Raw genomic sequence first — 15,998 nt, 5'->3', positions numbered from 1 at the left:
CTAAGCGCATTGAAGAACATGTCGAGAAGGTAACCAGAAACATGATGACATTTTTTGCATATGTACAATGCCGATATGAGTTTATTGCCAATGCTTTCATGGAGATTCTCCCATACATGAATTTTGATATCCCCGTATTCCCTGCTACGCTCTTACAACCATCCGAAAATGCCAAAGCATATAAAGATGCTCACCAGCCCGCCAATGAGCAAGAACCAGCTGATCCTGATCCATTCCACACTGTGTCACCAACTGAATGTTGAGAAGACGAGCTTCTGCTTTCCACTGTGCCAGAACCCCTGCAGCCTGTTAAGCCACTAGAGGATGAATAATCCAAAATGCCGCAGCAAATTCATTTATGAATGAGTAGACACCGACTGAAGAAGGTGTCTAGGCGTAAGGAGCCCCATCTTTCCACAGTCCCAGAAGGCCCAAGTACTCCCCTTGCTGCTTCAATATCATACTCTGAACACTCCAGCCCCGCACAATTGCGAAAGTGTATATGTCCCATGACCGTCGTAGCAGGTAGTCTAGTTTACATTAGTTTTTATTTAGCATTGAGGACAATTTTTATCTCAAGTTTGGGGGAGGTAGGGTTCCCAAGTCATTGCATGATAGTATTAGTATAATTAAATATGCCATGACATTAGTAAGTGTTAGAATTAGTTTTCTAGAATAAATTAAGGATGCTCGATGATGATGAACACTTTATGGGTAGAATTTAATGTACATGACTATTGAGGATGATAGAACCAACTCTAGGACATACTTCTTTGAAACCTTTGAATATACGATTGTATGTTTTCCATGCTTAAGTAACTTAGAAAATTTTTTATAAGAGAATTCTTGAATACCGTGGCATAAAACTTTGATAATGAATTATGAAAAACCCCACAAAATAAATGAAATTGGTAATAAATGCTTCGGTATATCTATAGCGGGATACTCCGCTATACCATAGTATTACCTGGAAACTGCATATAAATAAATGGCAGCTATGTCATATGAGTGAATGAAAGTAGTCACGGGAAGACTCTACCGGACTAAAAGGGGGTGGAAGGTATGCTTGCTTTCATCTAGAGTGTTGGATGGTAGGTGTGATGGGCTGACTCCCCTCGTACCTGAGTTAATGAAAGAAAAGAAAACAATGTGGGAGTAAAACTTGTAAATGTCGTGGCAAAACAAGAAAGTTTGCTTAGAAAATTTTTAGGTTTGTTAAGCATGGACTTGATACAAACACGCACACACCCATACAAAGGATCTTGCCCTAAGGGACAATACTTGATTTCTCAAACTAGTCTAGCATGTTCAAGCTAAATGTTCTGAGGGCTGAAATTTTATCCCATATAACTATTCTGCTTCTGAATTTGCCATAGTATTTTTATTTTGCTTAATACTATCCATTGCTTGAGGACAAGTAATAGCTTAAGTTTGGGGGTGTGATAACTACGAAAAAAGGTCATATTTTGGACCTTTTCACTTAGGTTATTGACTGTCTAAGAGCCCATTTAGGATCATATAGATACACTTAGGAGCATATAGTTACATGTGGTGGAATTATGTTTGTCGTGGCATTTTATTTTGTAAACGGTGCTACTTTATAGGGAAGGTTTTTATTTGGTGATGTGCAAGATTTGTGAGAAAGGAAAACAAAAAAGAAAGTGCCATAACATGATGAGACTGCTGAGCAGAATGCAAATCCCGTTTCGGTTGGCATTTCGAGAGCGAACAAAACGAAAGAAGATATTTTTCAGAGCCAGTTGTCCCTATCTCCATGTGATATCTATCCGATAGGAGACACCTACCTAGAGGGGACCATGCGCTGCTGCAGCTGATCCTGCTGGACCACGCCCTGTTGTAGCTGATTCTACTAGACCTCAACCTGCAGCAGCCTGATCTTGTCGGGTATTCAGCCAGCCTCCTGGGCTAGACCACTGCCAGCTGCCCAAGGGGACCACTGCCACCTTTGCTCACCCTCACGTGAATGAAGCATGATTTGGGGTATCCTAGGAATTTTAACACAAATTCCTAGGTTTATTCTCCCCCTATAAATAGAAGATGAAACCACCTTGCAAAGAGACTTTTACACACATCGCCTTAAACTAGAAAATTTAGTGGAAAAAATGTCTCTCATTTCTTCACCTATCATATTTGTCGTGGCATTCATCTGTTGTCAAGCTATAAGGAGTGGCAAACTAGGCGTCTGAGAGGAGTTAGCTCACTGGGACATTTCGTGGTGGTTGAGGGAAGCTCCGACAGTCCACGTCAAAGGCTTTTCCTCTTTCCCTTTGCTCTTTGCTTTCATTTTTATCATTTGGGTTGTAAGGAACGGATTAACTTCTTGTTTTGTGTTTGAAACATTCGGATCCCACCATGAACTAGTCTTATTTGGTGGGAGTTCATTTTGGATATTTAAGTTTAACTTTAATAAATGGTTGTTTTTGTATGTTGTTATATATTTTGTTTATGAAGTTTAATACCTTAAGGTTGTAGGAGCTATGAGAGTAGTCATTCCTTAGGAGATTAGTTAGTGTTCAAGAGAATGACTAAGTAGCACATCCTTAGTGTTCGAGAGAAACTAAGGAGGAACCACATAAGCAAGGGGTTCTAGGTATTAACTAGGCCTAATCCACCTTAGAGATAAGACTAGGATTTCAGTCGACTAAAAGGAGAGTGTGTGATCGAGAGGTTAGATGTTAATGCTGCTGTAAAAAGGTATTACCATGACATATCATGTTATCTGGACCAATAAGATCCCTACAGTAGCTAACGACAATCGGTTTGCCAAGGCATCTTTAACCTGTCAAGTCCCTTAACTAGAGATAGCATAGGCACTCTTAGTAAACTCTGTCGGTAGATAATGCATAGAAGTAAGACCATTCTGAGAAGTAGACTTAAATTTCCCAAGTGACTCCTGTTATTCATTCCCATAGTAGCTTGTCGTGTGAGAAGTTTAAAGTCCTGATAATCAAATCAACCTTTACATTTTTATTTTGCTTTTACATTTTCATTTGTTTGCCCCGATCACAATTTAATTTACCACGATATATCCATTTGCTTCCACATCATATTACCATCATTCCATTTCCTCAACATCCATTTCATTTTTCCACAACATTATCATTTGTATATACCATCACTAACTTTACTTAGGTGAAATAGTAAATTATTGTGATTAAACTTTTGCATTTCCTCCAATCCTCATGGATACAATACTCACTCATCACTGTATTACTTGTTCGATTATGTATACTTGCACATATTTTTGTTACCATATATACCATCAAAATACGCGAACATCAGATATAAGAAAACATGCCACGTTCAAAAAGTAAAGAAGGTGAAGCTCCTAGTGATGATTGTGGTTGGAGGTGGGGAGAACCTGTTGAAGGTCATCGTAATAATGTTAGATGCAAATTTTGTGATAAAGTTATTAAATGAGGAATAACGAGATTGAAAGAGTAGTTGGCTGCAAAAAAAAGGGAATGTAGCACCTTGTTCAGATGTCTCGGACGAAGTTAGAGAAAACATAGCTCAACAAATACAGGAATTTCACGTTGAAAAAGCTTTGAAGCAAAAGACGAAAGAAGAATTAGAGGAAATAATAAGATTAGGAGATCATGAAAATTATGATAACAGTGTTTCTGAGGATGAAGAGTTGACTATAACAAGACAAAAAAATTATAAAATCCAAAATAGAATGGGAAGAAAGACAACGTCGAGCAAGAACTGGTGAAGATTCAGTTAATGAACCTGGGGGAGGTAGTACTTCTCGATCTCGAGAATTCAAAAGATCATTCAGTACCATTGATTCTAAAAGAAGTGGGAGGGAACATCAGTGGAGTAATTCTGACTCTCCTAGAGCTATATTGGCAAATATGGATCCCATTCTTGAAAAATCAAAGAGTTCGAAGCAACCAAAACTCGCTGCAAGCTTTATGAAAAATGCAAAAGCAAAGTTAGGAAAAGCAATTTCAAAATTAATATTGCATGAAGCTTTACCGGCAAGAATTGCAGAGTCACCATTTCTACAACCCTTACTTCAAGTTACAGTTGAAGTTGGAAAATCAGTTAAGGGTCCTTCAGCTTATGAGGTGACAGAGTGTATTTAGAAGAAGAGTTCAGAGAAATACAAGAATGGGTGAAAGAGTTTAATCCTATCTGGGAAGAAATAGGTGTGACCATCATGTGTGATAATTGATTGTGAAGAGGTATACCAACGGTATAGAACTCTTACGACCAGAGATTACTAGATTTGCTACCAATTTCATTAATTTGGTGAGAATTGTTAGAAGCAAACAAGCACTCAAAGAAATGGTGACTTCTGCAGAATGGAAAAGGTCCATGTATGCAAGAAAAACAGTTGGATTAGAGATGATGGAAGTTATTAACTCCACTCAGTTTTGGAAAAAAGGAGGGTGATGTCTTAAAGATCCAAGAACCATTGGTTAAAGTATTAAGAATGTGTGATGGTGATGAAAAACCGACTATGAGTTTTATTTATGAAGCTATGGATAGAGAAAAATTGGCGATTCGAAGAGATTGTCGATATTACCAGAAATATTGGGAAGTAATTTATAGGCGATTGAGCAATCAACTTCACAATGATTTGCATTATGCTGGTCTTTTATAAAACTTTTAAATTTAAATTATGATATGTTGTTTAAATATTTATTATATTATTTTTATATAGGATATTTCTTAAATCCATAATTTCTATATGGAGACAATTCCACAAGTTATGTGATTTATGAAACCATGAATGGGGTGAAAAATGTCATACAAAGGATAAAGCCCAACTTGAATGATCAAATTTTGGCAATGAACCAGGTATGTATTTTATATACTTTAAATTGTTTTGAATTTATATATTATCATGTTTTAACTACTAATTCATTTATTTATAGTTATTGTTATATATAGATAAAATAGATTCTTTTGGAATACCATTAACTCAAGCTGTAATTTTGAAGACTAACCCTGGTAAATAAAAAGAATTCAATATTTATAGTTTTGTAGATAATGATGATATATTTATAAATACTTTATGAATTATATCTTAATATTTGTGTTTTTTTAGCTGAATGGAGGATCAATCATGGATATTGTGCACCTCAACTTCAGCGCATTGATGTCAGAGTTTTGAGTCAAATAACCTCTTCTTCAAATTGTGAGTGCAATTGGAGTACATTTAGTATTATCCATACAAAGAAGAGAAATAGGCACAATCATAAAAAGCTTCAAAAATTGGTTTATGTCCATTATAATATGAGGTTGAAGCTAAGACACATGAAAAGAAAAAGTGCACAAGAGCTAGAAATGCGTTTAATCTAATCAATCTTGAAAATATTTTTGAAGATGATCCACTAAAAGCATGGGTTGAAGAAAGAGAAGATGCTATGCTCGATAGTGAACAAAATTTCTCATGGTTGCCTGAATAGTTACTTAATGAAATAGATGAAGAAACTCAAGGTGAAGATATGCATGACATTTCACCTACTCCATCTAATGATGAAAGTGTTCAACTATCGACGTCAAGTGGTGGTGATGATGGTGACGGTGATGGTGGTGGTGGTGATGATCATGGTGGTGATAATGTAGGTATGTACCAACCAAAATATGTGCACACTTATTCCAATACTTTTTATGGAGATCAAGGTACGTCCAGATATCCTTATGCTGATGATTCAGGTTTGTATGGAACAAATACATCTATTGGTTTGAAAAATAGAAGAGATGAGGATGATAGAACTCATAGGAGGATGAGTGAACAATTTTATGATTCATTTGCAGGTTCATCATCATATAGTTTAGCTACAAATGATAATGAAATTAGTGAATCATCTCAGGGTTCTCATTCCAACCAACCAAATGCATATTATACACCTTACCTTGAACAAAATCCAAGTTATGGATATTTTAATCATCATTTATTATACAACATTTTTCCTACCAACGATGCATCTTATGATGCACACAATGTGATGTCTTTACATGGAATAGGAATGAATCAAAACCAAGACAATGATAAAGATTAAAATGGTTTAGATCCACCACGCCATTCATTTTGGTGGTGAAGAAATAAATCTTTGTATTTATTTATTTATTTTCTTTTTAAGTTATGTAAAATGAATTCTCTTATGTTAAAATATGATAACTTTGATATGTTTTTAATGAGATTATTTATATGTCTCATACCTATTGTTATTATCTACCATGCAGGAGAGTCAAATGATAGCACTATATAAAAATGTAGTTGTAAAATGTATAAATAAATATTTTAAAAGTATTATGATTTTTAAGGAAGAAATCAAGCCCGCAACAGCCGTAACACATTACGTAACGTCCGCAGCATTCACAACTGCAACACCACAACCGCGACAGATGCCGCAACCGCTATTTTATACTATGGAAGTACCATCTGAACTCTTTTTAAAGTTAAACCATATTTTTGTTATTAATAATGAAAGATAAAACCATAAACAAACCAGACACATAAGGTTAGATGATGAAGCATACATGAGCATCAGCAGCAGAAGAAACTAGGACGTTAAGATTGGTGGAAAATGCTAAACCGCTGATGCGTTTTTGGTGACCCTTCAATTTTGTTTTGACCTAAAATAAAAAAATGCACCTCTTTTTGTGTTAAATATCTAAAGGTACTACTACTAATGAAAGACACAGATATACTAAAATAATCTACCTCGTCTACCATGACATTGTAAATATGGATGGCAGAGTCATCCATTCCAATCGCTATGATATTACTATCTTGCGGATGAAATGCCAAGAATGTTGAATCTGGAGGAGGTGCCATAAAAGTTGTCATTACCTGCGGATCAATGCAATTTCACACCAACTAAAAGATAGTTGAAGATGCAATTAAGGTTGACAACAAACTCTATGCTAGCTATAGTAATTAAAAAATATGGATCAGATCGGCTGATTCAAATTGTTAGCAGTTCAACCATACAGATTGAACACAGAAACTAGCACACGACAAGAATTGACAGCAAAGAAAATCAGAACTATAACACCAAAAAAATGGATAAAGATTTTAATTTAACAAGTGGCTTTTTTCATTATGTTTTGGGCATGGAATTTTGTGGATATACTTTTTCTTAATTTGTTCTGATTTTAATATTTTTCTTATTTTATATGAAAAAACATTCATTGCTATTTTTTTTCATTTTTCAATAAGGTTGAACCATGAACCAAAGAGCCAAACAATTCAACCTCTTGGCTAAGCTCAAAATTTGTAGCCACAATAGAAAATTTTCAGAATACACATTAGTTTACCTTGAATGTCATCATATTAAACAATGAAACCTTTCCACCACATGCAGACATTACATAGGAGTCATTCTTTGACAGTCCTATGCATGGCACTGTATCTTCAAAATTTTTAGGGACATCATTAGTCATAAGAAATCCACTGTTTGGTTGCGAAAGTTATGGAACAACGCTAGCAGTAGCCTATAAACCACAGAAGATAAATGAACGATTATGCATAGAAACTTTCTACCAATATCATAAGTACAAAACATGCATATGAACCTTCATACGTAAATTTTCATGTATATTTCAATATATAATATATTGATTCCTCCAGAGAATAGATCACCTTGCCATTAGGATTTTGATTGCTGCGATTCCATTTTCATAGCTTTTAGACCCCATTTGTTCCAAGGGTAAAAACCCCGACAACATAATTTGTGTACAGAAGTCTAGCAACCTTGATATATAGACAATGTTTATATTGATAAAATGAACAAGATATGCCTAAAAGATAATGTTAAAAAATAGAAAGATAAAAAAATATTAAAGTAAAACCTTGCTAGCAGTATCCAAGTTGTCTGGAATGGTGACTGTTCGACAATGTGTGGGGTCAACAATTTCAGTTAGTTCCCAAGGTTTGGTTTTATCAGACATATGTTCCAAATTCCTTATGATTGGGAGATGAACATCCCTTTAGACGAATCGAGTTGGATGGCTCTTTAACAAAGATCATCAAATCATCTTTTGATTTGCAACTGGTACAGAAGGGTTTGTCCAGTGATGGTTTTCAGGTAAAGGTCGCCAGCTGGGGTTATGCATGGAACTCCTGCATTATTAATTTTAGGTCGGTTGAAGAGCTATCAGAGATGTGGATGAAGAAGAAATAGGATCTATTTTTCTGATTTGACTGGCTTGATCCCATTCTGAGTAAAGATGGAATCCCAATGGCGTACTGCTCGATTGAATTGTATGGTGTGCCACTATTATACTGGCATGTTTCTTTCCTGGAGAGGTTTGTTGGGCGATGGGGGATGATGGTCTGCATTCAGAAGTTGATGAAGAATATAGAGGATTTGTCGGCGACAAGGTTACTGGTGAGAGTGGCAAGCCCTTTCGACATTCTGAGTACGATCACATTAGGATCATATGGGAGATCCTTTAAGGTGAAAATTAAGCCGGGGTCGATGTTTAGAAAACTGAGAGTTCTTCTAGAAAAGGCATCAGAGGGGCTCTGATAACTCCGTAAAAGATAGTGTTCTGGGTATTTTTACTTAGGTTATTGTTTGTCTAAAAGCCATTTGACATAGCATTTTAGTTGCATATAGTTGCACGTAGTATACATTTACATGTGGTAGATAAGATTTGTCGAGGCAAACTTTATTTGGTTTAACTGATGCTACTGAAGAGGAAGGTTGTTTGTTGGTTGTGTTGATGCATGAAATTACGAAGGAGTAATTTATTTGCCGAGACAAATCAATTTTCTAGGGTTAGTGGCGCAGGAAAAGGCGATAGTGAGGAACACATTTTCTTACCTAGGAGAGAGATATCATGCAAGTCTGATGCAGCCTGACAACACTGCTGACATCACTTGACCAGCTTCAACCTCACTTGCACTCATGCCCTTATTAAGTTAATAGGGACCACTTCCAGATGCTTTATAATTCACAAACTGGGTATAGTATTGAGGGTATTTATATAATTTCCAAGGGCACTAAACCCTAGAAAATCCCAATATAAATACACTGTTATAACTCTTCAAAAAGGGTAGGTGAATGAGGATAACCAAAGAGAAGAAGAGAGAAGAATATACCCGAGGCTTGGAGTAGGTGGCTGCAGCGCTCACTTTTACACCATTCCCCACTTGACCGTTCTTGGGTGCCCTCCATAGCTGGACTTCATTAGAGCGGCAACCAGGCCTCTAGAGAGGCTAGTTGCTAGAGCAGGCATGGTGGTGGTCCGAATGTCACAACAGAGCTATGATTTTGGGAGTTTTTCTTCCTTTGTTTTTATTTCCATATCGTTTAAAGGGTTGTACTTAAAGAATGATTTTTGGGATGATATTTATCGCACTATGAACTGTTTTACTTGGTGTTGGATGTTGCTTGGTTGAAACGATATTTTTTTAATGAACGATGAAGTTTATTTATGCTAAGTGTTGTTTTGTTCATTGTTTTAATATTTTGCCATGACAATGTAAGAGCTTTTGAGAGATTGCCTGGTGCCTCGGCAAAACATTCATGGTCTTTGTAAGAGTTTTTGAGAGATTACCATTTTTCTAGAAATAGATGCCTGATATTACGAGAGTTAGGATAGATTTATGTGAACAACGAAACTAATCCGGGATGGTGAGGTTCTAATCTGTCTCATAGATAAAGAGAGGGTTTCATTCGACTAAAAGGGGTAAATACTTGAGTAAGATAGGCAAAGGCTACAATTTACACTGAGGGGTATTACCACAACAACAGTTTGACAAACCAAGGGTTGTAGATCATGCCGAGTAGTATTACCGTAGCAACGGTCCCTGAATACTTTAGTAATCATGCCGGACAGCCTAAGCATAGCGCACCAAATCGTTCTTAGCCTAAGCATAGCGCACCAAATCATTCTTAGCATAAAATAACTTCTCACCATAGAAAACCCAACCTAAGTGCTCCGTTAGAAGTCTGATTGTGCGAGGTTTTTTCTAAATATATCAAACTCAACATTTTTATTTGCTTAGACAACTTTTATTTGTTTACATTTGCATATTTTTATTGCATCGACCAAACTTTTCTGCACACCATACTTTTCTGCACACCATACTTTACAATATTTCCTGCATCGATAATAGTTTTCCATCTGTTTATACTATTCGATACTGTTTGTTTTTCTTTTTTGACAAGAACCTTAGGACTAACTAGTGACACCTAGTTCTACCTGTAGCAAAATATCAAAAAAATTCCTACCAATCCCTGTAGAGATGATACTCAACTTACTACTATATTACTTGCATCGATTGTGTACACTTGCACATATTTGTTTGCCTTAGCATATACATTACCAAGAGATCAAGTTTTTGGCACTGTTGCCGGGGATTGGCAAATGGAGAAATTTTGATCATATTTTCCATAGCAATTTTTATTTTCTTATCACAATTTCTTTATTTATTTTACTTGTTTGTTTTCTTATTTTTTTGTAGGTTTTTGTCGTTGCATGACCAAGAGATCTGCTGACGAACTATTAATACCATTCGGCCCTGAGATCGAGCAGTCATTCAGACAAAGGTGACGCGCTCAGCATGCCAGAGACTATATGAATCGACTGTAGTATCAAGCTGATAACACTATGGAAGACCATGCAGATCCCGACGTCGCAACAAATAATATTCACCAAAATACTGCAAGACCACGAGCTATACTAGATCACTTAAATCTTATTCTCGATGATCTCAACCTTGGAATCGTGCCATCGAAAATACATGAAGCTCACTTCAAACTCTAGCCAGTGATGTTTAACATGCTCAATTCTATTAATCAGTTTGGTGGCTTGTCTAATGAAGATGCTAGACAACATGTGCGTACTTTCCTTGAGGTGTGCGTCTCATTTAGACAACAAGGTGTGCACTAGGATATGCTGAAACTAAAATTATTCCCATACTATTGGCACAACCGAGCAAGAGCGTGGTTGAGTGGAGTCCTATCTGGTTCAATAGAATCTTGGGATGACTTAAGCAAATTATTTTTGCTTAGATACAACCCGCCCAATATGCACACCCAGCTCCACAATGACATTGCAAGTTTTTGCCAAAGGGATGATGAATCTATGTATGAGTGTTGGGATAGATACAAAATTTTGTTTCGAAAATGCACTAACCATGGATTCCACGACTAGACTCAAGTCGTCATGTTTTATAATGGTGTCAATGCACCTACTCATATGATGTTGGATGCATCGGCGAATGACACATTCCTTGACAAAACACCCGAGGAAGCCTTTGATATCCTCAATCAGATATCCAATAATGACTATCAATTCCATTCTGTAAGGCTTGGAACCAATAGGAAAATATTTGGGGCGTATGAACTTGACGGTAAGGATTCAGTTTTTGCCAAACTTTCTGCTATAACCAACATGCTGAAAAATTTACAGTGTTACAGTGTGGTGAAAGAAGTCAAGGCAACTAACTCAGCATGCATTTTTTTTCATGGCAACCATCAAGAGAGTGAATGCCCAGAAAACCAGGAGTCCATCAATTTTGTGGGCAATTTCTACAGAAGCAATAACAACCCTTACTCTAATACATACAATCCTAGATGACGACAACATCCAAATTTTTTATGGGGGTAATCAAGGAACAACAATAACAATTATGCAGGCAATTTTAATAGGTCATAGAAAAACATTTCTGAACACTTAAGTTCGCAACATCAATAGGTGCCCTGGCAAGGTAACAATAAAAATAATGCATCTTCGTCAAATTTTACCTCCCTTGAAGCTTCACTGCAGGAATTTATGGCCTTGACAAAAGATTTCATAGATTCAACAAATACCTTGATACACGAGTACTCATCGACAATCAAGAATTAAGGTGCTTTATTACATAGCCAAGCAGCTCTATTACAAAGCCATAGCTCATCATTGAGAGCGTTAGATAATCAAGTGGGCCAAATAGCCACAACAATACATTTCGGCCACAAGGAACCCTCCCTAGTGATACTCATGTCACTAAGTCTCATGAAAGGAGCGATGTAGTGCGCTTACACTTAGGAGTTGTACCAAATTAATCTTGATGATAAGTTTGGGGGAAATAAGCAAGAAATTTTTTCCAAGGCATTAAAAAGGAAGAACTAGAAGGTCAAATTGAACAGGTTGTACAAGAAGACTTGCTTGAGGAGAAGGAAAAAGACGAGGGGTTCACAAGCAAACTAAAAGATGGTGGAAAATGTATTGTCAAGGCAAAAGATTTACCCCCATCTACAGTAGATGAAATTAGACCTTCACTTTATTTCCCTCAATGGTTGAAGAAGCATAATGATGAGATCTAATTTAAAAGGTTTTTTGATGTCCTTGATAAGTTGCACATCAATGTCCCACTACTCGAAGCTATTGATCATATGCCTTCTTACGCCAATTTCTTGAAAGATATTGTAACAAAGAAGAGGAAAGTGGAAAGAATCGAAAATGCTACCACGAAAACAAAATATTGTTCAACATAAAGTAAACTTTTGTCGAAGCAAAAAGATCCTGGAAGTTTTATTATACCTTGCTCCATAGGTGATAAGTATGTTGGGAGAGACCTTTGTGACCTGGGGTCTAGCATAAACATGATGCCCAAGTCCATATTTTTGAAACTTGGAATGGGTAATGCTCGACCAACCACCATAATATTACAACTGGCGGACCGATTAAATATTTGACCCGATAGAAAAAATGAAGATGTGATAGTTAAAGTGGACAAGTTCGTATTTCCAACATATTTCCTTATTTTAGACTATGAGAGCAACGAAAACACACCCATTATACTTGGACGTCCCTTCTTAGCCACAAGGCGCATCCTAATAGATTGTGAGAAGGGAGAGTTTACGATGGGGGTGGCCGATCAAAGCGTCACTATCAATGTCTTCAACATACTTAAGTATGTTGATGATTCTGAAGAATGCCATTTCATTGGAGACATGGAACCCCATGAAGAAGATGGGACATAAATTTTTGGTCAAGGCAAAATTTTACATCTAGACGAATATAATACTATGTGCAAAGATAACATTGCCCAGATCCAGGAGTGTAAATTTTTTTTCCCTGGCTGTAATACCCCAAATATCAAGTCAGGGACTTTATTAAAAAGATTTGAAATTTGAAGATTTATTTGAATAAATGGTAAAAGATGAGAAAATGATTTGGAATAGTGTTTAACAATAGATGAATTGAGAGGACATTTTGGTCTTTTAAGGGGAAATAGATTTAAAATACATTATTTATTAGGGATTTTAAATAGGGAAAAGAGGAAAGTTAATTTATGTTACTCTTCTTATTCTTCTTCTTCACGTGGGTAGTGCTCTCCTCCATAGCATAAGCTAAACTTCAATTAGCTAGTTATTCATTACAATTTTGGTTTGTTCTTGTAACTTTAAGTGATGTAAAAGCTTAAGGAAGGGTTAAAGAAGATTAAAATAAAGAGGTGGATGTTTTATATGAGATTTAAGGAAATGGGTTTTTGAATGATATGTTGATATATGAGTTTTTATGGAGGTTTATTAGTAGAATTGAGTTGTTAAAGGAGTGAATAAGAGATTAGAAAGATTGGATATGATTAAAAACTTGTTAGAAAAGGTGATATGATTCTTGGGTTGAGTTCTATGGAGATTTTAGATGTTATAAGAGGCTAAATGAAGTAAAGTTAGTTGGGTTAAGTAAATAAGAGTGTAATAGTATTGTTGGAGGTAAAACTAAAAGATTAGAGGGGAAAATTAAGTGAAATCGAGCTGAAAAATGGTAAGTCTGGGTAATGGTATCGGTACTGATAAAACAATATCGATACTGTAGGTGTAAATGGGTAAAAATGTGATGAACAATATCGGTAACTATGCAAGTAGTATCGATACTGATGGGTATCGATACTAACAAGGGGAAGTATCGATACCATGGATAACAGAATGCCAAAATGGTATCGATACTGAAGGGGAGTATCAATACCATAGTGTAGTAGTATCGATACTGAGAGAAAGATATCGGTACCATAGTATAGAAGTATCGATACCATGGTAGGGTTATCGATACTATTGAGTCTGGAACTATAAGATAGATTGAAATTGTTATAGAAATTGAAATAATGGTACTTTTGAGTATTATTAAAGTATAAATGTTAGGGAATATACTAACATTTAGAGTGATATATGTCTTTAATGGATGCTTGTGTAGATCATAACCAAGCTCCTGAATCTAGCAAGAAAATGGGAAAAGACAAAGTTGTTGATTAGCCAGACATCTCTACATCTTATTAACAGGGATTACCAGGTGAGTACATTTATTGTAATTATTTGAGATAAAGAAGATTCGCAATGATTCACATTAGAATGTTTTAATTTAATGTATATTTTATAGTATTAATATGTTATCATTATATGTATGGAAATGATATGATGAATGATTTTTAGAGTATGAACTGCTCTAAAACGAATTCATAAATGAAATGCATAACGGTGCATTAAGGCATGAAATGATGCCATAAATGAAACACATAACGATGCATTAAGGCATGAAAGGATGCCATAAATGAAATGCATAACGGTGCATTAAGGCATGAAAGGATGTCATAAATGAAATGCATAACGGTGCATTAACGCAAGAAAAGATGCCATAAATGAAATGTATAACGGTGCATTAAGGCATGAAACGATGCTATAAATGAAATGCATAACAGTGCATTAAGGCATGAAAGGATGCCATAAATGAAATGCATAACGGTGCATTAAGGTATAAAAGGATGCCATAAATGAAATACATAACGGTGCATTAAAGGCATGAAAGGATGCCATAAATGAAATGCATAATGGTGCATTAAAATTATGAAAGGACGCCACAAATGAAAATAATGAATAATTACTATAGGAAAATGGGAAAATGTAAAGAAAGACAGGTATGTTGGACATACTAAGAATGTTTATGATGATAGTATGAAAGAAGTTTGGTTTCAATAATAAGGACTTATTAAATCCTTATGGATGATATGAATTAGTTTGAAATCAAATAACCATGCTATACTTAAATATATATTAATGTTTCTTTACAATATTATGTCTCACTAAGTACATATTTAATGTGTGTGGATTTCACGCATAGGTAAATGTAGAGATTAGTCGAGTCAGGAGTGCAACAGTAGCAGCGACTATAATTAATTAAGGTTGACTAGTCAGTAACAATAGGATAATCCGATTTATTTTGAAAAACTTAGTTGACAAGTAATTAAAGTATTAAAAAATGCTCTGAATTGTAATTAAGTAAAAGTTCGTATTAGATTACAATTAATGTTTTGCTTTATATTTAAATGTTATATTTTAAGAAATCCGAAAACAAAATTTTTACAAGTTTAAGAAAATACTTTAAAAGGTGATGTGACATTTGTATCTAATATACGAAAGGTATACGAGAGATGGGTGTTACATTTATTGGTATCAGAGCTACAGGTTTAGTCGATTCTCGGTCGAAACCGGTTTTATTTTAAAATAGAAAAGGGATTACATACCATAAAAATTTTACTGGTATGGTGTCATTAGTGTGATTGATGACACTCCTTACTAATTGTAATGTTATTATTATGTATGTCATAATAGATGTTGGAATCTTTGAATTCACGAAGAGATGGGGAACAAGAGATGTGAGAAGGAACTGGTAGTGAAAGTTATGAGGCTAATAGTGAACAACCTATCCCCTTTGAAAATGCTAGTGCACCTGCACATCAAGGGATTCTGGTGCCTGAGTTTGGAACTTTCATGCAAGCTATTGATGCCATGCTGACTCGATTTCAACCTCCCTCTGCTCCTCTACCACCGAGAATATTGATCCCAAAAGAGCTAAAGAGCTTGGAAGCTCTAGAGTTCATGGGAGAAGAGGGTGAGGGTCTATGGAGGTCGACTTATGGCTAAATGATGTTATAATAATGCTCAAAAGTCTTCACTGTTCGGATCTTTAAAAGTTGGGTGGAGCTGTATCTTTACTTAGAGGATCAGCTCGAGTACGGTGGT

General features: G+C 35.7%; 1 protein-coding gene across 1 annotated transcript; it reads right to left on the bottom strand.

Moving 5' to 3' along the window:
- Positions 1–6,473: 6,473 nt before the first annotated feature.
- On the bottom strand, positions 6,474–7,446 carry LOC120146001 (topless-related protein 2-like). Its single transcript, XM_039159673.1, has 3 exons — positions 7,300–7,446; positions 6,704–6,832; positions 6,474–6,615 (listed from the first exon to the last, which is right to left on the bottom strand). Exons 1-3 carry the CDS (start codon positions 7,423–7,425, stop codon positions 6,502–6,504), a joined length of 369 nt encoding a protein of 122 aa, XP_039015604.1. The 5' UTR covers positions 7,426–7,446; the 3' UTR covers positions 6,474–6,501.
- Positions 7,447–15,998: the final 8,552 nt, after the last annotated feature.

This window comes from Hibiscus syriacus, unplaced genomic scaffold (assembly GCF_006381635.1).
Source record: "Hibiscus syriacus cultivar Baekdansim isolate YM2019G1 unplaced genomic scaffold, ASM638163v2 tig00110895_pilon, whole genome shotgun sequence".
Classification (NCBI taxonomy): Eukaryota; Viridiplantae; Streptophyta; class Magnoliopsida; order Malvales; family Malvaceae; genus Hibiscus; species Hibiscus syriacus.
The sequence above is the reverse complement of the archived record's forward strand: the minus strand, read 5'-3'. Positions and strand labels throughout refer to the sequence as shown.

Coding starts and splice junctions, on each gene's coding strand:
- LOC120146001 (XM_039159673.1), bottom strand. CDS start 7,425: ATGACTAATGATGTCCCTAAAAATTTTGAAGATACAGTGCCATGCATA. Junction 6,833..7,299: donor TTAATATGATGACATTCAAG/GTAAACTAATGT, acceptor ATTGATCCGCAG/GTAATGACAACTTTTATGGC. Junction 6,616..6,703: donor ACAATGTCATGGTAGACGAG/GTAGATTATTTT, acceptor TTTTTATTTTAG/GTCAAAACAAAATTGAAGGG.